Source organism: Urocampus carinirostris, chromosome 13 (genome assembly GCF_059441175.1).
Source record: "Urocampus carinirostris isolate Australia breed hairy pipefish chromosome 13, RoL_Ucar_1.0, whole genome shotgun sequence".
Taxonomy (NCBI): domain Eukaryota; kingdom Metazoa; phylum Chordata; class Actinopteri; order Syngnathiformes; family Syngnathidae; genus Urocampus; species Urocampus carinirostris.
This window is the reverse complement of record NC_142361.1, coordinates 37,794,958-37,816,269: the sequence shown is the minus strand read 5'-3', so window position 1 is coordinate 37,816,269 and position 21,312 is coordinate 37,794,958. Positions and strand designations below refer to the sequence as shown.

The following is a 21,312-nucleotide window of genomic DNA, read 5'->3' as shown; positions in this document are numbered from 1 at the left end:
TGCAACATAAAGTTTTAACCCACACTTACGGATATAGCGTCGAACTGTATTGACTGACAGTGGTTTTCCAAAGTGTTCCTGAGCCCATGTGGTGATGTCCTTTACACATTGATGTCGGTTCTTAATGCAGTACCGCTTGAGGGCTCGGAGGTCACGGGCATTCAATAATGGTTTACGGCCATGCCGTTTACGCACAGTGATTTCTCCAGATTCCCTGAACCTTTTCACAATATTATGGACTGTAGATGATGATATCCCTAAATTCCTTGCAATTGTACTTTGAGGAATGTTGTTTTTAAACTGTTCAACAATTTGCTCACGCAGTTGTTCACAAAGAGGTGAACCTCGCCCCATCCTTGCATGTGAATGACTTAGCTTGTTCGGGTCTCCCTTTTTTATACCCAGTAACAACTCTCACCTGTTGCTAATTCATCTGTTCACCTGCAAATAGTTGGTTGATTTCCATTCATCCACTTTCTGAGTAGTTATTGACACCTGTCCCAACTATTTTGGCACGTGTTGCTGTCATCAAATTACAGAGTTGATGATTTTCTCCCAAAACAATAAAGTTTATGAGTGAAGACAATAAATATGTTGTCTTTGCTGTGCATTCATTTAAATATGGGTTGAAAAGAATTTGCAATTTACTTGGATCAATTTTTATTTGCAATTAACACACTTTCCCAACTTCATTGGAATTGAGTTTTGTACCTCCTACGATGACTTTCTCGTCATTCAGTTCAGATTCTCCAGTGAAAAACTACTTCCTCTAAGCCAGGGGTGTCAAACATGCGACCCGCGGGCCAGATCAGGCCCGCTAAGGGATGCAATCCGGCCCACGGGACAATGCTCGGAGAAGCATAAGAGAAAAATGAGCTGCAGGTTGAAAAATATGCACTTGCCAAAGGCAGGTGCCTCTCACAAATGCTGTACTTGTATTTTTCTTTTTTATCTCTCTCACTCTCACTCACTGTTCCACCCTTTTCCTCTCACTCGCTATCTACCTCTCTTTCACTGTGTTTTCCTTTTTACCCTTTTCTCCCTTGCTTTCCTCTTCTCACTTTCTCCCCTTCTCTTTCTTTCCTTCTCTTTTCTCTCCTCTTTTCTCTTGTTCTATTTCTCTTTGGATTTCTTTCTTTCTCTCTCTTTCTTTCTCCCTCTCTCATTATTTCTCTTTTTATCTATTTTGTTTCTCATGCTCTCTCTTTCTCCCTTTCTCCTTTTTCTCTCTTTGTCCCTTTCTCTCTTTCTTTGTCCCACCCTCTACTTTTCTCTCCTTCTCTTTCTCTAATTTCTTTTTTTCTTTTTTCTTTCACTCTAATCTACTAGTCCGGCCCCCGACAGAATGTTTGTTCTTTTGTGTGGCCCCCGAGTTAAAATGAGTTTGACACCCCTGCTCTAAGCTATGGGTTCCAAAACTAGCAGTGATGCTAAAGGGAGAATCAAAAAATGATAACAGAATCGTGAAAATGCCAATACCCTATTGGCGGAATGACCTCCCATTATGACTTTCTCTTCTTTCAGTTTAGAATCTCGTGTGCTTCGTTAAGACTTAGCAAGTGAGTATTTTTGTACTGTATTCTTTTGTTATGGTCACAGGGATTGTGGTGATTCAGAAGCAGGGGTGGGCAAACTACAGCCCGTGGGCCACAGGCAAGCTTTTTAAACCGGCCCTCCCAAAAAAAATGGTAAAAGAATAATGACATATACCAGGGGTTGGCAACCCAAAATGGTAGAGACCCCAAAAGCCAAACACATTTGGATTCGGAAAAACAACGAAAAACGTTGTAAAGAAGGCAACACATATTATTCGTAGGAAAACGTTTACAATTTTTCTGTCTTCTTTGCCTTTCTACAGAAACCATATCATTTTCCATTATCAAAGTTTTGGAAAAGTACCAAGGTGCCACTACGGTCCCCAGTGTTCCTACTTTCATACATTTTCATTAGGCATTTTATATAGCGGTTACATTTTCCTTCCCTTGCTTTAAAAAAATCAAATCACATATTTTATTTATCAAGATTTTTTTCAAATTTAATATTATAAACTGTTACTTCATATATTATTTTGCATAAATTCTGTGCCTTAAGAGCAATTTATAAAATTAAATGTCTTTAACCCAATGCACCCTGTGACTCAAACAGTTTGCCCACCCCTATAATAAAGAAGAAGAAAAACATAACCATGGAAACGAAGCCAGCATTCATCAATTATGAAGAGAGCCCTTCGATTATGGCTGTAACCAATCGACAATACGGATTATTGAAACCAAATACATCTTCTAAGGGCATGACAGTGGAGGTTATAACATCAGTTTCAAAATTAATCCGACATCTCCTCTCTACTATGCATCCACCTGCTACTCCACTTGGCCATCTAATGTCGCGTCACACTAAGGGTAAATAAAATGTCAATTTTCCTTTTTGTGTATATTTGTTATTCATATGAACGAATGCAATGAAGTACGTTCCCTTTTTGTCATATTTCTCTCTCTGCGTATATTTTATATGACACATAACTTGTACTTGCCATTTTATTATATTCATGTTTTTATGGTCAAAAATTTCAGCAATTTCACTTTGCGATCCCGACTTCAGAACGGATTCATCTCAAATCCCGAGGGTCTACTGGAACAGGAAGAATCGAGCATAAACGAGAAAGCGAGGAAAAACAAGCGCCCGGATACAAATAAAGATCCTATTGTCCATTCTCTCGCTTGGGCTCGTAAGCCGGTCTTTTATGGTTTCTCTGTGCAAATTCCAAACGAGAAGAAGCAAAAAAAGGAGTTTGTGGTCGAAGGTCGATTAAAAAAAGTGAAGGTCACCAACAAAAGCCAAGGTTGGATTCTAGTTTTGGTTACGGGTCTGTTTGAAGTTCAACGCGAGCGTTAAAAAAGCTTGGCCTTCTTCTTCATGTCGTTGCGTTTCCACAAGGGCAACCGATCAAACTCTTGGATTTCCATCCCGAAGAGGTCCAAGAACATTTCGGGAGCCAGGTGGCGCTAAAGGGTGGAAACAAACAGAGGTCAGTTCCAAATGCAATAAAGCGTGTTCCCTTTCTGCCATATCTCCTCTCTGCATATATTTTGAGGCGACGGCCAACAACGTTCTCTCCAAAAATGACACTGAGGAAAACGGCGAGCTGCTTTTTTCCGCTACGCTAAATACAAAACGCGTCAGTGACGTCTGGAAACATTTATAATGCCTTTCTAGAGTAATTAGGCAATGTCTTGCCAACATTATTCATTCAATATATGAAAGGAGATAAACAGGAGGCACATGAGTCAGGATTTGTGATATACTTACTTATACTTATTTATAAACGACCAAAAAGACGTCCTACAAAACATGACCAACAAACGACCGATAAAAAGCCGAAAATAACCCAAAAAAAGCTTTGGCGAAAAACTACCCCCCCCAAAAAAACCTACCAAAAAAGTGAACCAAAAATGGACAAAAAAATACAATCATTTAAAAAACAAAACAAAAATTATCAACCAAAATGGCTAAATAAACACCCTAAAAAATGGACCAGATAGAAAAAATGCCCGAAAAATAACAATCAAAAACACCCAATGAAAAGCCAAACATGAGCAAAATCAGGGACCCCAAAAAAACAAAAGTACGATAAAAAAAATAAAATGAAATAAATAAAAGACCAACACGACCAAAAAATGCACACAAAAAACAACCAGAAGAATGACAGAAAAAACAATGAAAGGCCAAAAAAAGACCAAAAATGATTAACAAAAAACAATAAAAAAAACAAAACTTGTATTTGAATATATTAAAGTCAATTCTATCAATTTAGAAGGTATCCACCATATTTCAACTTCTTCACCCCTAAATCAAGTCTTCAATTTATACATTCGAGTGAAACAACATCGAAAAATAACGCCACACTTCTCTTTCCTTACCATCGGCGTCAATTTAAAGCTGCTGAAGTTTCCTTTAATCCTCAAGGAACGACAACAAGCGAATGCAATTTGGGCCATTGTCACGGCAACCACCGATGACAACAACACAAACAAACACAACAATCTGCAATCTGGCACTATTCTCCACAGTATTATTGCCCCGGTGCTTTCGTCTAGAAGTACAGGGCTGATATTCTACACAACGCAGGCCTGATTTGCATTTTCTTTCGGCGCAGTAGTAAATATGTGCTCGTTTTTGTAATCGAACATTCACATGATTTTAAAAAAAAAGTGACGTAAACAACTCGAGGTCATCCGGTGCAGCCTATACAAAGACATCGTTGAGTTTCATTCTTAAATTTGAGCATGCTATTGATCAAGTGCACTCTGTCGTCCGGAGTTTGCGATAAAACTTTTTCGACGTTATTTTGTTGATGATCCTTGCTTTAATGCAGGGGTTCTCAAACCGTGGGGCGGTTCCCCCTAGGGCAGGGGTGTCACATTTATTTTAACTCGGGGGCCACACGATAGAACAAACATTTTGTCGAGGGCCGGACTACTAGATTAAAGAGAAAGAAAAAGAGGTAAAGAAATAAGAGAAAGAGGGAGGGAAAAGGAGAGAGGGCGGGAAAAAGAAAGAAAAAGAGAGGGAGGGAGAGAGTGTGAGAAACAAAAGAGATTAAAAGAGAAGTCGTGATAAATAGAGATACAGAGGGACACAGAGAGAGACACAGAGAGAGAGACACACAGAGAGAGAGAAACACAGAGAGAGAGAGAGACACAGAGAGGAAGACACAGAGAGAGAGACACACACAGAGAGAGAGAGACACAGAGAGGAAGACACAGAGAGAGAGACACACACAGAGAGAGAGAGACAGAGAGAGAGAGAGACACACAGAGAGAGACACAGAGAGAGAGAGAGACACAGAGAGGAAGACACACAGAGAGAGAGAAAGAGACAGAGAGACACAGAGAGAGAGACAGAGAGACACAGAGACACACACACAGAGAGACACAGAGAGAGACAGAGACACAGAAAGAGAGAGAATGACAGAGAGACAGACAGACAGACAGACACAGAGACAGAGAGAGAGAGAGAAATACAAGTACAGTCTTTGTGAGATTCACCTGGCTTTGGCAACATCAAGTTGACATATTTCAACCTGCAGCTTGTTTTTCTCTTGGGCTTCTCTGAGTGTTGTCTCGCGGGCCAAATTCCATCCCTTAGCGGGCCTGATTTGGCCCGCGGGCCGCCTGTTTGACACCTGTGCCCTAGGAGGTGCGAGGCTCTGTCAAACGGGGCACTTTTGACACCCAGGTTTTTTTAGTTGAATAAAGTGCAACTGAACCTCCACTACACTAGGGGGCACTGTCCTGATTTTGTCTTCCTAGGGGGGGTGTGCCAGATATTCTTTTATAAAATGAATGAATGATCGAAAAACAAAAAAAACGATACCTCTAGTCTGGTTCTGTCCACATCTCTGGGTAGTTTGGCTCTCCCTCTCCCGGTGATCTTGAGCATTTCATAGGGATACACCTTCAAAAGAGAGTCCTGTTAGTTATATCGTGACATTTTTCTGCAGACTAAATTTAGAAATTGTGACGAATTGTGAAAAGGGGCAGGAGAACGGCTCTGTGACAGGAGGTCGATAGGGAAATTCAGTGTGGTGGGGAAGTGTGTTTTCCTTAACATGTATATTTAGAGACTACTTCAACACATTCAGTGCCAAACACCGAAAAAAATTATTTTCCTATTGAATGTGTAACACTTAAAATGAAATATAAGAAAAGTCCTTGAAAAAAATATCACCAAACTGTTCTGTTGGTAAGCAACTTCTATCCAAACATTGGTTTAACCTCTTTTCGTGAAAGGTTCTAGAAACAATGCCACAAAAACGGAAACATATGCAGGACTCTACACTAACTTTTCTATAGGTAGCAGTGTCCACTCTAAAAACATCCCAGATTTGGGTCAAAAATTAATCAAACCATGACTTGGAATGATTTGACCAAACTTTGTGTTTTAGCTTTTTTATACAAAATCATTTAGAGAAAAGTTGTTTTAAAATCAGTTTTGATTTCATTCTCTTAAACTGTTTGCATCCACCTGCTTCTCTACTATACCAGCTCAAGTGTCTCACACCAAAAGGTAAAAACATTTCATATAAGTAGTACCGTATTTTCCGCACTATAAGGCGCACCGGGTTATAGGGCGCACCCCCAAAAAATAGTTTTTGGTCCTATATTTTCCATACATAAGGCGCACCGGATTATAAGGCGCTACAATGGGAATGTCGACAAAACAGTCAGATGGTTCAGTCCAACTGATTACCCCCTTAACATTCCCAAAGCTTGCAAAGAAGCAAATACGTGTCGTAGACACGTGCGGATGCGGTGTCCGTACGATGTCACTCGAATGCATCGTTCCAAATATCATTCGGAAGGTTAAAGTCTTGGGATTCAAGAAATGCCAACCATTCCTTAGTTTCTATTTTCTTTTTCGCTCGCAACTTTACTGTGCATATGACAATAAACACTTGGAATTGAGTTTAATCTAAAAAAAGAACCGTCACAGAAACATCGATATCACTCTGAAACAAGATACTGGGAAAATATATAGCCGGAGTAGCTTACCGAAGTCGTCGTGTTCATAATAATGTGCAACCATGGTCCTCTTATATCCGTGAGTGTAGTCATCCAGGAGAGTAAAATATTTACAAATACAGTACAGAATAGTAAAATACTGTTATCTCTATGCCGTGAGTTCTACCCAACATGCTATTCACATTCATCTTTTTCGGCCAATTGCAGGGTTTGTTTCGCCCCTTTAGCCTATGCGAGCCTGTAAATGATGAAAAGGATCCGCCCCCTTTACCTCCGAATAACTTTAGCCAATAGTGATGGATTCAAATGATGATTGACACATTGGTTAGCCAATGAAACACCGGTATATAAATCCTAGCATACACCGCGTACTACTTCGCGTTCGGGGGAAAATCGAGTCGGCGGCTGCTTGCCTTAGTTGCAAGACTTTGCCACTTAATATTGATCCATATATAAGGCGCACTGTATTATAAGGCGCATGGTCAGCTTTTGAAAAAAATTAAGACTTTTAGGTGCGCCTTATAGTGCGGAAAATATGGTACTCACAATTTGTTGCTCACGTTTATACATTTTTCAGTTTTTACCTGAGGTACACAATAGCCAAAATACTAGAACTTTCTATCCCGTGCCATACAACATGTCTTGTGGGTCTACCGTAAATTCCAGACTATAAGCCGCTACTTTTTTCCCTAACTTTCAACCCTGCGGCTTATTCAGTGATGCGGCCGATTTATGTCATTTTTCAAGCGGCTGCTAGCGGCGCTCGCGTGTTGCTACCATTAACTGCCCTGTCAAAGATATATTATTATTATCAAAACTTTGAAAACTCTCTCGGTGTACCGTCTTTCTTTGTAAATATGTGTAACCCATGTATAATATGTACTTGCAACTGTATATTTTTGTAATGTATTTATTTTAGACACTTATTCTGATATGTTTTGCACGGGTGAACGAAAAAGGAGGGGCGGAACAAACGCGGGGTGCCGAGTTTAAGTGGGGACCGCTAAAGGTGAGGGACAGACAAGGAAAGAGGGTAAAAAGTTGGTTAAAGAAAAAGGAGTTGCGTGAGTAAATATGTTCATCTGATATATTTTTCCCACCCTTACCTTTGGAAATATACACTTTTTTCCTTGGATTACTTTCAACGGGACCCGGACTCTGCAGGTCTGCATCAAACCTTAAGTACCGGTATCATTTTCCGTTCATTTTGCCGGCTGTGATTTTTGGACTGTGGACTTTAATGAAGGACATTTAGTTTCAATCGCGGGACTTGAAGTCGGGTTTGGGTAAATTTTGTGTTTGTGTTACATGTTTAAATGTGGGCGCATGCGGCTTATATACAGGTGCGGCTTGTGTATGTACAAAATCGGTTTTCCTCTTAAAATGTGGTGGGTGCGGCTTGTGTATGTACAAAATCGGTTTTCCTCTTAAAATGTGGTGGGTGCGGCTTATAATCAGGTGCGCTCTATAGTCCGGAATTTACGGTACTGTACTTTCGTCCATATTGTTTCCATCAGTGTATGAAGAAAAATATACTTGCTTTGGGTTCCAACATATTAGGCATAGATACTCCCCTGTCCATCCTTGCAAGTGCTGCACGGCCGTCCTTAATGTGCTATAGAAAAGATACACAAATATCATATAGCGGGTGGGGAGGGGGCTCGGGGGCACGACACCGTTTGACAGCCCGAGTTATGACAGCCGCCACTCTGTTCACCGGATGGAGCGGAAATCTTAACCTCTTTATTCCTTTCGTTGTTTTCGTATTGCGGAAAAAAACGGGTATGTCACATTTAAGGTTTCTTACAAGTCATACAAACAAAACGAGACACTAGGCGGTGCTTGAGCAGCTGCTCGATAACTGGGCAGTGCACGGAGGTGAGGATCGAAAACATAGCAAGCACGAGCGGACGGTTAGCATTCAGGGCAAGCAAGCCGAGGAGAGGAGGCAAGCGGATGGGGGACGTACCTGAAACTCTGCGGGACGAAACGGGACAGAAAACGAGACTCACAGTTAATGGTTTTTGCCCTGGCGACGCACGTGCGCCCCCGTTTTCAAGTGCTCATCGTCGATATTTTTGTACAATATTGAGAGGAGCGGTACTGACCTCGGCCTCCTCCGTACATGTCGGCGTAGCTGTTGTACTGTGTGAAGTCGGTCGATTGGGGCTGGAGGGAGGAGGAACATTTTTTTAGTTCTACAAAATAAAATCAGTTCAAGTCGAGTCATGTTTATACGCAGAGACAGAAATATGACAAAAAGGGAACAGACTTTATTGCATTCGTTCAGCAATGTCCAAGCCACGTTTGAAATTCGTCCAAGAGACGCTGGGCTTTATACGGTGTTCAAAAAGATCACGTGATGTTTTTCTCGGAATCGAAAGTGTTTTTTCTTGCCCCGACTCGCTTAGTCAACAACTTGTGACTTCTTGTATCAACATTATCTCATAACATCCTGCCAGATGTATGCACACCAGGCTGCTGATTTACAGTTAATCCACAACACACAGACCACGGATTGTTTTTCAAACTCCTTCCTTAATTTTATACTCTAAGACAGGGGTGTCAAAGTCATTTTAACTCGGGGGCCACATGATAGAACAAACATTCTGTGGGGGGCCGGACTAGTAGATTAAAGAGAGAGAGGGAGAAACATAAGAGATAAAAAGTCGTGAGAGAGGAAGAAAGAAATCCAAAGAGAAATAGAAAGACAGAAGGAGAGAAAAGAGAAAAGGAAGCGCGAAGGGTAGGAAGAGAGAAAGAAAAGAGAGGAAAAGAAGTTAGAGCAAAAGAAGTTAAAAAGACACAGAGATAAAAAGAAACAAAGAGCAACAAAGCAAGACAAAAAGAGAGACAGACAGAGACAGACAGACACAGACACAGACAAAGAGAGACACAGAGAGAGACACAGAGAGAGACAGAGACAGACACAGACAGACACAGACAGACACAGACAGACAGAAACAGAGACAGAGACAGACACAGACAGGGACAGACAGGGACAGACATACAGAGACAGACAGGGACAGACAGACAGAGACAGACAGACTTTGTAATTCTTGACAATTGTAAGCTTCATAGACATGATTTTCATGTTTTTACTTTGCATTTAATGCAAAAGAGATTCACTGATTGGGCTGTGGTTCGAGGTCAGGGCACCCTGGTGGAAAATTTTCACAGGAACGGCGGGAACGGGACATACGGCTGATAAAATAATCAGCACATCGAGACGCTGTTGACGCAGAAAGGCCCCGATGATGTAGAAACGCTCGGTGTTGTTTTGAGTACCCCAGACATCGGGACTCTTCTACGAGATGGTGAAGCCCAGGGGGCTTCCTTGGCGCGCCCATGGGAGAAGTCGGCGCTCCATTATGCGGGGAGAAGATGGCCAATAGGAGAAAGCTAAAGGACTTGAGAAAAAGGCTTCCTACAGACTCCAACGTCACTAATTCAGCCGTTTTTGATGGAGTACACTTAGTTAAATTGTTAGGGAAATTAAATCTGAAAGAAACGAGCGCGCATAAATTGTTGGGTGAATGTAGGTTGTGTTTGGTTAATGGAGTCAGATAACTAATTCGAACATTTTGGTAAACGGTACATTTTGATATCTAATTCCCAACAACAGACAAAATGGGATTTGTTAATGTGACACCTTAACTGTAAACTCGAGTCAAAATTGTTTCCTGTATATACTGGACTGAACCCTTTGCATGAGCGACAATTGGCTCTGCATGAAACATCACATGAAGTCATCGCAGAAGTTATATTTTATCTATGAGCCAAAGGTTCCTGACCTGACCCCCGAGTTAGGTAGATTTTGTTGTGGTTTATTGGTTTAAAGACCGGAAATTCCAGGCTTGTTTCTCCCGAGTTTAGATGTCAGCTTGCCAAGTAATAACACTCTGCTTGGCGTAGAACAAGCGGTCAAGTCAGGAATTTGGATGTGTCAGGCCGACCCCAACGAGTTTCTTGGAAATTGTGTAACTTTGGAGAATCGAAAGAGGACGAAAACATTCCGGGGAATTTTGAGATAAACAAGTGCGTCATCGCGAGTGGACGTACTAAGAATGTGTCTGCTCCAAAAGGGTATAAGAAAGCTGATTGTCTCTTAGACGAATGAGAACTCCGTTTTGGACAACCCACGAGTTAGGTAGATTTTGTTGTGGTTTATTGGTATAAAGACGGGAAATTCCAGGCTTGTTTCTCCCGAGTTTAGATTATTATTAATAACACTCGCCTTGTGCTTGCCAAGTAATAACAGTCTGCTTGGCGTGGAACAAGCGGTCAAGTCGGGAATTTGGATGTGTCAGGCCGACCCCAACGAGTTTCTTGGAAATTGTGTAACTTTGGAGAATCGAAAGAGGACGAAAACATTCTGGGTCATCGCGAGGGGACGTACTAAGAATGTGTCTGCTCCAAAGGGTATAAGAAAGCTGATTGTCTCTTAGACGAATGAGAACTCTGATGAACGAAATAAAGTTGGAGTCCTCACCCGGTGTAGGCCATTCCTGCCGTATCCGGGCAAAGAGTTGCTTCCGGTCGGAGACGTTGCGTCTAGAAGTCAAAAACAAACCGTGATCGATGGTATCGTGTGACCGGTCACCGAAGTTTCTTTACCATTCAGCCCGTTGTCCTGTTTGCTATCGTAGCGCTGAGCAGAAACGCTCCTGGTGTGACGTTCCCGAATCTGTTCCTTTTCCATCTCCTCCCTGAGAATGAGCTTCCCCAGACCTGACTGGATCTAAAAATCCAGGTTTTGAAGATAAATCGTGGTTAGGGTTCCTGCTTTCTTGAAGGCTTTATAGCTGAAACCAACCTTGTTCAGATGTTCTTCCTGAAGCTGTTTCCTTTTCAAGGCATCTTCTTCCTCTTCTTCTCTGGATCGTCTTCTTCCCTCTGGACAAAAAGCAAAACTAGTTTTAGCCCCCCACGTTACAACGTTTTCATTTAACAGGGTGGAATAACATATTCCTTTGGCCCCTCTTTACGGCCTTTTCCTCACTATACAAGATCAAAATTATTTTGCATTCTCAAAAAGCTAAACATTTCCGTTTTCACACATATGACTTATGTCTGCTATTGTTCAAAGCTATGTTAAAATGCTGGTCTGCTATTGGCATCATAAAACTACAGATATGCTATTGGCTGAACTACCTCCCACCATGCCTTTCTCTTAATTTAGTGCAGAATGTTAGCAAGCCGGCAGCACGGCGACGCAGTGGTTCGCGCATGTGCGGCACAGTTCATGTCTTGGGAACCTCCTGCGTGGGTTCAAATCCAGCTCCAGACTTCCTGTGCGGAGTTTGTATGTTCTCCCCGTGCTTGCGTGGGTTTCCTCCGGGCACTCCGGTTTCCTCCCACATTCTAAAAAAACATGCATTTCAGGTGAATTGGCCGGTCCAAATTGTCCATAGGTGTGAATGAGCGAGTTGAGTTGTCTGTCCCCGTGTGCCCTGCGATTGGCTGGCAACAAGTTCAGGGTGTCCCCTGCCCACTGCCCGATGATTGCTGGGATGGGCTCCAGCACCCCCGCGACCCTACTGAGGATAAGCGGTGTGGCTAATGAGGAGATGTTAGCAAGCCGGCGATACCAAACATAACCATGAGAACGAAGCTTGTTATTAGTGTGCCTCACAGTCTCATGAAAATGCCTGTATGCCATTGGATAAATTACCTCCCACAATGCCTTTTACTCTTAATTTAATTTAGAATCTCATGTACATCATAAACTTTGCCTTTCGGTGATACAATACTCATTTTTTTCTACTTTTTTATTTACTATGGGTCCAAAGCTTGCAGCGATGCTAAAGGAAGAAGCAAACATAATATAACCATAGAAACAAATCATCACAAACTACAAAGGCGGCACATACATTTTTACCATCCCTTGGTTTAACAGCAATAACCAATTGATGAACTGGAGTATTATTAAAGATAAGGAGGCATTTAAAAGTTTAAATTCCACTGTCTTTTCCCCCTTCTGCATCCACCCGCTACTCTTCTATACCAGCACATAATTTTTTTTATTTATAAAGCTATTTATCATACATCATTCAAGTATATAAGATTTAAAAACATAGTACATCGTGTTTTAGGATTTTTATCTGCGGTTCAGAACGCATTAGTTATTGGACATAGGTTCCTATACCCCGCTATACATCAGTTTCACTTTGAGACCCCACCTCAATGTCATATATTTGAGGTCTACTGTACTATGAACTGAAAGTGAAGGCTTATTCCTATGAATTCAATGGTGGGTTATCCGACAAAGATGTATGAAAAGGGACACAAATGTGAGACAGAGTTGACAGGACAGACAAAAATGGGGACATTTTGGATACTTGGACGTGATGTGATGTCGACTTTGGTGGCTTCGATCGTCTAAAAGACAACACAGCAGAGATGAGGACACGGGGACACGTGTGGGTTTGAAGTCCGTCTCCGTAAGCTCTGTCCGAGCCATTTGTTGCCTTACCGACAGAAAAAGGGAAACGGGTGCGACGGACGGGAGCAAAAGAAAAGCAAGCTGTATTGTGTTAGGGTAGGAGAACCAAAAAATCGTTGCTACCAAAAAGGTGAAGTCAAGCTGCGGGTACGAGGGGATAATCGGTTAGGGAGCAGAGCTACCAAATATTAAGAACCTTTTGGAGTTGACGATGTTATCTTTTAGTAAATTACTCTGATTGGATCTCCGTCCCCTTTTGTCAGTCCGTCTGCGAACCTCAGTTAATGCTAGGCAAGCCTTTTTGGACCCAGTCTCCCACGTTTTTTTGTTCCTGTCTGTCCCCCGGCTTTGATCCTGACCACGTCTAGTCTCCCGTCCCGGCTTTCGACCTCTTTTGTCCCCTAACCACGTCTACTCTCCTGTCCCGTTTTTGCTCTCCTGTTCCGTTTTTTTTGTTCCCGACACAGCCATCGCTCGTCAAGGAAGATCCACTTCCGCGTTCAGAGAGACCTGCTTCCCGCGTCCAGCAATCACCAGATCGTGGGCGGAACCCTTTCTCTTTCTTCCAATAAAACTTGGGAGAAACGCAACGCGAGTGGGTCCTGTTTTCGATCTGGTCCTGACATTTCTCCCTTTTTCCTTTAGTCTCCTTTGGTTTCTTTTTCCTCCCGTTTTTCTCCTGTTTTACTTTGACCCTCTATTTTCTTAATTTTTTCCTTTTCTTTTTTTATCTTTATCCATTTCTTCTTTCCTCAATTCCACGTGTTTTCCTTTTTTGTCCCCATTTTGTCTTCCCTATTCTCCTTTTTCCAGATGTTTTCTTTTCCCTCTTCATTCCCTTTTCTCACTTACCCTCCTCCTTATAGTTCTCCATGTTTTTTTTCTTTTATCCATTTTTCCGTTTTATCCTTTATCTCTTTCGTTCCACGTTTTCGTCTTTCCCTCCTATTTTTCTCCCTTTCCCCCTTTTTAAATTTTTTTTTCTATCTTCCCTTTATCCATTTCTTCTTTCCTTTTTTGTTTTCCTTTTTTGTCCCCATTTTGTCTTCTCTATTCTCCTTTTTCCAGATGTTTTCTTGTCCCTCCTTATTCCCATTTCCTCATTTTTCCTCCTCCTCATATTTTTCCTTTTTTTTCTTTTATCCATTTTTCCTTTTTATCCTTTATCCCTTTCATTCCACTTTTTCGTCTTTCCCTCTTATTTTTCTCCTTTTCCCCATTTTCTTGATTTTTTTATTTTCTTTTTATCTTCCCTTTATCATTTTTTGTCCTCTTTATTCTTCTTTTCCAGGTGTTTTCTTTTCCCTGCTCATTCCCTTTTCCTTATTTTTCCATGTTTTTTTCTTTTCCTTTCTTATCCTTTATCCCTTTCATTCCACTTTTTCGTCTTTCCCCCCTATTTTACTCCTTTTCACTCTTTTCTTATTTTTTTATTTTCTTTTTATTTTCCCTTTATCCTTTTTTGTCCTCTTTATTCTCCTTTTCTAGATGTTTTCTTTTCCCTCTTCACTCCCTTTTTGTTATTTTTCCATGTTTTTTTCTTTTATCCATTTTGCCTTTTTATCCTTTATCCTTTTTTGTCCTCTTTATTCTCCTTTAACAGATGTTTTCTTTTCCCTCTTCACTCCCTGTTCGTTATTTTTCCATGTTTTTTTCTTTTCTCCATTTTTCCTTTTTATCCTTTATCCCTTCTACTTTTTCGTCCTTCCCTCCTATTTTTCTCATTTTCCCCCTTTTCTTACTTTTTTCTTTTCTTTTTAATCTTCACTTTATCCATTTCTTCATTCCTCATTCCTTTTTTTCTTTTATCCATTTTTCCTTTTTATCCTTTATCCCTTTCAGTCCACTTTTTCGTCTTTCCCTCCTATTTCTCCTTTTCCCCATTTTCTTGATTTTTTAATTTTCTTTTTATCTTCCCTATATCCTTTTTTGTCCTCTTTATTCTCCTTTTCCAGATGTTTTCATTTCCCTCTTCATTCCCTTTTCTTTATTTTTTCATGTTTTTTTCTTTTATCCATTTTCCTTTTTATCCTTTATCCCTTCCATTCAATTTTTCGTCTTTCCCTCCTATTTTCATCCTTTTCACTCTTTTCTTAATTTTTTTCTTTTCTTTTTATCTTCCCTTTATCCTTTTTTGTCCTCTTTATTCTCCTTTTCCAGATGTTTTCTTTTTCCTCTTCATTCCCTTTTCCTTATTTTTCCATGTTTTTTCTTTTCTCCATTTTTCCTTTGTATCCTTTATCCCTTTCATTCCACTTTTTCGTCTTTCCCTCCTATTTCTCCTTTTCACTCTTTTCTTATTTTTTTTAATTTTCTTTTTACCTTCCCTTTATCTTTATCTTTTTTTGTCCTCTTTATTTTCCTTTTCCAGATGTTTTCTTTTTCCTCTTCATTCCCTTCTCGTTATTTTTCCATGTTTTTTTCTTTTATCCATTTTTATTTTTATCCCTTTCATTCCACTTTTTCGTCTTTCCTTCCAATTTTTTTCCTTTTCCCCATTTTCTTGATTTTTTTTCCTTCTTTCCCTTTTGCATCCGAGAAGAACTTTTGACACAAAAATGCGGCTCATATCTATTCTCTCTATGCATTCCGAGATAAGATTTGTAATATTTGGAAGCTCTGGGTGAGGTTAGTCGCCATCAAGCATGCCCGGGAGGAGGCGGGCGTACCCGGAGGGAGGGCAAAACCCGGCCCGGCGTCCCCTTGGCCCAGCCGTCCGTCTTCCGGGGAAGGGGCTCGGGCAGCGGGGAAGGTGGCGCATCTCACAATGTCGTCCGCCGACTTGCTTTGACGTGCTACGGAAGCGGTAACCGTGGCAACCCACGGATTAGCCTCGGCTAGCTCAACGCTTCGTCTCTATATACGGTACTTAACCCTGCAAGACCCAGCGTTGTAAAACAACAGTTTTTTCAAGTGGAATAAGAAAGCTTGATGCGGTTGAGGAATTTTTTTTTCTACTTTTTGTTATTTTTTTCTCTTTGTTCTCTATTTACTTTTTTTCTACATTTCTTTCTTTTTTTCTAAATGTTTCCTTCTTTTTTTCCTCTTCCTTTTGTTTCCTTTTTTCTCAGCTTTTCACTACTTTTTCATTTTGGTATTTTTTTCCTTTTTTGTTCTATTCCCCCCTTCCTTTAAGTCATGTTGTGTATATATTTACATAATATTTGGCCGTGTTGGGATGAAAGAAGCAAAGAAACAACCAGAAGAGCCGTTTAGGACCCGAAAGAGCCGGTTCCTTTTAGTGAGCCGAGCCGAAGAAGCCGGTTCTCGACAAACTCTACTAACTTTACTCAACTTCGTTCTACTTCGACTCGCCTTCAAAATACCGCATTTAGAACACAGAGTCAGGGGAACCGGTGTATTTTGACCTTCATGCACTGTAACCTTGACTTAAGTCGCTTCTTGATTAGTAATTTTGAGCCCTGATTTTTGTGCGCTGGCTAGATTTTCTTGTGCGCTGAGAATGTGCGAGCAGTGCGCGATTGCGCAATTTCTCCTTTTCTTACTTTTTTCTTTTCTTTTTTTTATTTTCCATTTATCCATTTGTTCTTTCCTCAATTCCACATGTTCTTATTTTTTGTCCCCATTTTTTCCTCTTTGTTCTTCTTTTTCCAGATGTTTTCTTGTCCCTCTTCATTCCCTTTTCCTTATTTCTCCATGGTTTTTTCTTTTATCCATTTTTCCTTTATCCCTTTCATTCCACTTTTTCGTCTTTCCCTCCTATTTTTCTCCTTTTCAATCTTTTCTGAATTTTTAAATTTTCTTTATATCTTCTCTTTATCCTTTTTTGTCCTCTTCATTCTCCTTTTCCAGATGTTTTCTTTTTCCTCTTCATTCCCTTTTCCTTATTTTTCCATGTTTTTTTCTTTTTTATCCTTTATGCCTTCTACTTTTTCGTCCTTCCCTCCTATTTTTCTCTTTTCCCCCCTTTTCTTAATTTTTTTCTTTTCTTTTTTATCTTCCCTTTATCCATTTCTTCATTCCTCAATTTCATGAGTTCTCCTTTTTTGTCCCCATTTTTCCTCTTTATTCTCCTTTTTCCAGATGTTTTCATTTCCCTCTTCATTCCCTTTTCTTTATTTTTTCATGTTTTTTTCTTTTATCCATTTTTCCTTTTTATCTTTTATCCCTTTCTTCTACTTTTTCGTCCTTCCCTCCTATTTTTCTCCTTTTCACTCTTTTCTGAATTTTTTAATTTTCTTATTATCTTCCCTTTATCCTTTTTTGTCCTCTTCATTCTCCTTTTCCAGATGTTTTCTTTTTCCTCTTCATTCCCTTTTCGTTATTTTTCCATGTTTTTTTCTTTTCTCCATTTTTCCTTTTTATCCTTAATCCCTTTCTTCTACTTTTTCGTCCTTCCCTCCTATTTTTCTCCTTTCCCCCCTTTTCTTAATTTTTTTCTTTTCTTTTTTATCTTCCCTTTATCCATTTCTTCTTTCCTCAATTCCACGTGTTCTTCTTTTTTGTCCCCATTTTTTCCTCTTTGTTCTCCTTTTCCAGATGTTTTCTTGTCCCTCTTCATTCCCTTTTCCTTATTTCTCCATGGTTTTTTCTTTTATCCACTTTTCCTTTTTATCCTTTATCCCTTTCATTCCACTTTTTCCTCTTTCCCACCTATTTTTCTCCTTTTCACTCTTTTCTGAATTTTTTAATTTTCTTTTTATCTTCCCTTTATCCATTTGTTCTTTCCTCAATTCCACGTGTTCTCCTTTTTTGTCCCCATTTCTTCCTCTTTGTTCTCCTTTTTCCAGATGTTTCCTTGTCCCTCTTCATTCCCTTTTCCTTATTTTTCCATGTTTTTTTCCTTTTTATCCTTTATCCCTTTCCTTCTACTTTTTCATCCTTCCCACCTATTTTTCTCCTTTTCCCCCTTTTCTTACTTTTTTCTTTTCTTTTTTTATCTTCCATTTATTTATTTATGATTTCTTGTCCCTCTTCATTCCCTCTTCCTTATTTCTCCATGTTTTTTTCTTTTATCCATTATCCCTTTCATTCTACTTTTTCGTCTTTCCTTCCTATTTTCTCCTTCGTTCTTTCTTCCGTTCCCGACACCGCCGTCGCTCGCCACGGAAGAACCACATCTGCGTTCAGAGTGACCTGCTTCCCCCGACCAGATCGTGTGTGCAACCCTATCTCTTTCTTCCAATAAATCTTGTGAGAAACGCAACGCAAGTGGGTCCTGTCTCCGTTCTGTTCTTGACACATATACATTGCCGTTATATATTTACCATTTTTTTTGTGCGTGCCGGATTAAAAAGCCTCCCCACCTCTGTACCAAACGGTATCCAAAAATAATATTCTCTGTTGATCTCGATCTGGGTTTTACAGGGTTAAGTGTGTCTTCAGCTTATTCGCTCAATGTTTTAAAAACATATTCTATTAAAATATCCAGAGACAGACTTCAAAGGATGCACATTTACGGTCAACTAGGCTACAAAAACACAGAACATTCGTGAGTTCCTATGTTTTGACTCGACGCTAGAAAAGGAAAAGGTACCGTATTGTTTGTAGATGGGTGGTTTCCTGTAGATGTTGCTGCCCTGATCTGAAATTTTGGGGAAATAGAGAAGATTTGAAACATTATTCCTATATTGTAATAGTACAGCTTTAACCTAACGCTAATCGCCATGTGTTAAATAGGATTTATGTTCAAATGAGAGGGAGAAAAAGAAAAAGACAGAAAGGGAGAAATGGACCTAGAAGATAGAGAAAGAGGTAGAGAGAAAGAAATAGAGAGAGGGTGAAATAGAATTAGAATGGTCTTGAATGTTATTGATAAAAGGTTTGAAAGGTTAAATAAAAAAAGAGAAAATAGAAATGAAAAAAAGAGAGGGAGGTAAGGAAGTTGGGTGTAAGAAAGAAGCAGAAAAAAAATGAGAAATTGAGAACTAGGGAGGGAAAGAGAAAGAAAGAAAGAAAGAAAGAAAGAAAGAGAGAGGAAGAGAAAGAAAGGGGGAGGGAAAGAAACAGCAAGAGAAAGAAAGGAGCAGAAAAAGAATGAAAATTGACAAACTAGAGAGAAAGAGAAAGAGAGGGAGAGAGAGAGAGGGAAAGAGAAATAGTGAGGAAGAGAAAGAGAAAGAATGACAGGGAAAGGAAGAGGAAGAGAAAGAGAGGGAGACGAAGAGAAAGAGAAAGAGAGAGAGAGACAGACAGAGAGACAGAGATACTGTATTCATCCCCGGAGGGAAATTCACACTGCCAGCAGTATCCTTGTGTTGAAAATAAAATAAAGATATAGAATACAAAAATAGAAAGAGAAAAAGAAATAGAGAGGGGCAAGGCAAATGGAAATAAAAGAGATATAGAAGGAGAGAGAGCAAGAAAGAGCGGTAGAAACCAAGTGGGAGGAAGATCGAGATAAATAAGCGAGATAGGAGAAAAAAGAGGAAAAAAAAGAGAAAAATCAAGAAAAAGTGTAAGAGGAACAGATAAAAACAGAAAGCAGAGAGAAACAGAAGACAGAAAAAGCCAAAGATAGAGAGATGTAGAGAAAGACACAGGGAAAAAACAGAAGAATGAAAGACAGGAAGTCATGAAATCAAAGTGAATGCAAAGTAGAGCAAGGTTTGAAAAAACAGAATACAGGAAGATGTTGCTACGCTCTGCTTCGTACCCGGTAGATGAAAATGTTTGGGCGTCAGAGCGAGGGGCGGGGTCCCCGGCCGGCTGTCGGGCCGAAGAGGAAGGGGGGAACTCCGGCCGCTGAGAGGGTCTGTTCCTCCATTGACAAGAAGCAGAAACAAAGAAGAACGTAAACAGGGACGAAAAAAACAGAGTCGATAGGGAAAATCACATGGATTTTGCTACAATGGTGAATGACAGAGTAAACCCCCGGGATACGGCGTCCCCGCCTTACATTCTTATCAGTTTACACTATTTTTTATGGCATTTTTTTTCCACTAGATGTCATCAACAACAAATTATTTTGCCAGCCTAAAAACTTCACGTTGTTTGTGTGTTTGAGGAGGTCAGTTTCAAAGATGTGCCAATAGCCGTTATGCCATTGGCTGAACTACCTCCCACAATGCTGCATTCATTTTCTATCTATCTATCTATCTATCTATCTATCTACCTTGGTCATATCTTTCAAGAGAGGTGACCGACAGCAAGACAAACAAATACAATAACAAAGAAAAAAAAAGGAAATAAAAAATAGAAAAGAACACACACAAAAATTTTGGGACCATGGCCAACCCAATTGCCCAAACACCCAAACAACTTAGGTACCTCGGCACCTAAGTTGGTCATGCTTTCCTCCCTCCAGATGAAATGGGACACCAAAAAGCGGCCAGAGTGACACAACACACTCTTCTGTTCAACAGCAGGGCCCGACAGCTTTCACTGGTTTACCCCTGCCGCATCATAGAGGTGCCCAGCCCATCCTTAAGAACGCATCCACAATCCCTTCACAACATTTTTACTATTTCTTGGGTAAAAAACTTGAATCTGTTCAGCAATTAGTCACAAGACTACTGTACATAAATATTTCTTCAAAGTGTAAAAAAAAATGCATGCAGACAACAAATAGACACAAAATGGTACCATGAAAGATGAGGCAATCTTCTAGGGGCGGTTTCTGGGGTCTTACCTGTACCGTGTGGGAGGAAGTGGTGCCTAAAAGGGGAAGTGGGACGGGAGTCGCTATTTCTGTGACTGCACAAGGACGAACAGAGCTTCTGCATACCTGTCAGAGCTTCTGCCGTCCATTATGGGGGAAAAAAATCGAAAGAAAGATTGAAAAAGAGCAAAGAAAAAAAACACAAAAACGTTATAAAAGGGGAAGTGCGATGCTAAGAAAGGAAAACGCTAGCTTGATTGTTAAGGAAGACGCTCATTTGTTTCGACACCATCCGGAACAATCAATCAAGTTTTGGGGTCGAGTAAATAAAAAGGAAGTGAGAACCAATCCTTCAAAATAAAAGTCTGACTCACCTGGCCTGTGAAAATGCTGCGGGGACCGCGACAAAGTGGGGGTGTAACCGTGGCGATGATAAATGGGGGACCCTAAGGACCCCTGACTCGTGGACCTCTGCAGGATGCTGTCTCTTCTCTCGCAACATCCCTGAAAGCCGATTGGATTAAAAGAAATCATCAACACTAGCATGATTTATCTTTAGAAATCGATCGATCAGGATTAGCAGCTAGCAACCGTGTCAACAATGCTATAGGTTGAGGTCCTTGAAACTAGCATTAGCTGAAAGTATTTAGCTTTAGCAGCTAATGGTGACAAGCTTTCTTTCAGTCATTAGCATCTCTAGTGCTATTAGCTAACGAGGCTAGAGGTTGCGTTAGCCAAAATTTAGAAATTGCCTGTAAAGAATAGAGACAAATCTAACAATCTCG

The 21,312-nt window shown here is 40.3% G+C and overlaps 1 protein-coding gene across 5 annotated transcripts in view; it reads right to left on the bottom strand.

Moving 5' to 3' along the window:
* Positions 1-2,520: 2,520 nt before the first annotated feature.
* The window catches only part of ablim1a (actin binding LIM protein 1a), a 70,672-nt gene continuing 51,880 nt past the window's right edge, over positions 2,521-21,312 (bottom strand). The window contains exons 14-26 of one of the 5 annotated variants that reach the window (XM_088352075.1): positions 20,902-21,031; positions 20,558-20,665; positions 19,583-19,687; positions 18,466-18,511; positions 15,628-15,772; positions 11,338-11,415; positions 11,139-11,262; positions 11,014-11,075; positions 8,630-8,690; positions 8,491-8,498; positions 8,062-8,136; positions 5,374-5,454; positions 2,521-3,002 (exon numbers count right to left, since the gene is read on the bottom strand). In XM_088352075.1, the coding sequence (XP_088208201.1) occupies positions 2,889-3,002; positions 5,374-5,454; positions 8,062-8,136; positions 8,491-8,498; positions 8,630-8,690; positions 11,014-11,075; positions 11,139-11,262; positions 11,338-11,415; positions 15,628-15,772; positions 18,466-18,511; positions 19,583-19,687; positions 20,558-20,665; positions 20,902-21,031 (1,137 nt within the window). In that variant the 3' untranslated portion in view covers positions 2,521-2,888. Of the gene's footprint in view, positions 3,003-5,373; positions 5,455-8,061; positions 8,137-8,490; positions 8,499-8,629; positions 8,691-11,013; positions 11,263-11,337; positions 11,418-15,627; positions 15,773-18,463; positions 18,512-19,582; positions 19,688-20,557; positions 20,666-20,901; positions 21,032-21,312 lie in introns of those variants that run through there. The other 4 variants (XM_088352071.1, XM_088352073.1, XM_088352072.1 and 1 more) reach the window with 4 other exon arrangements.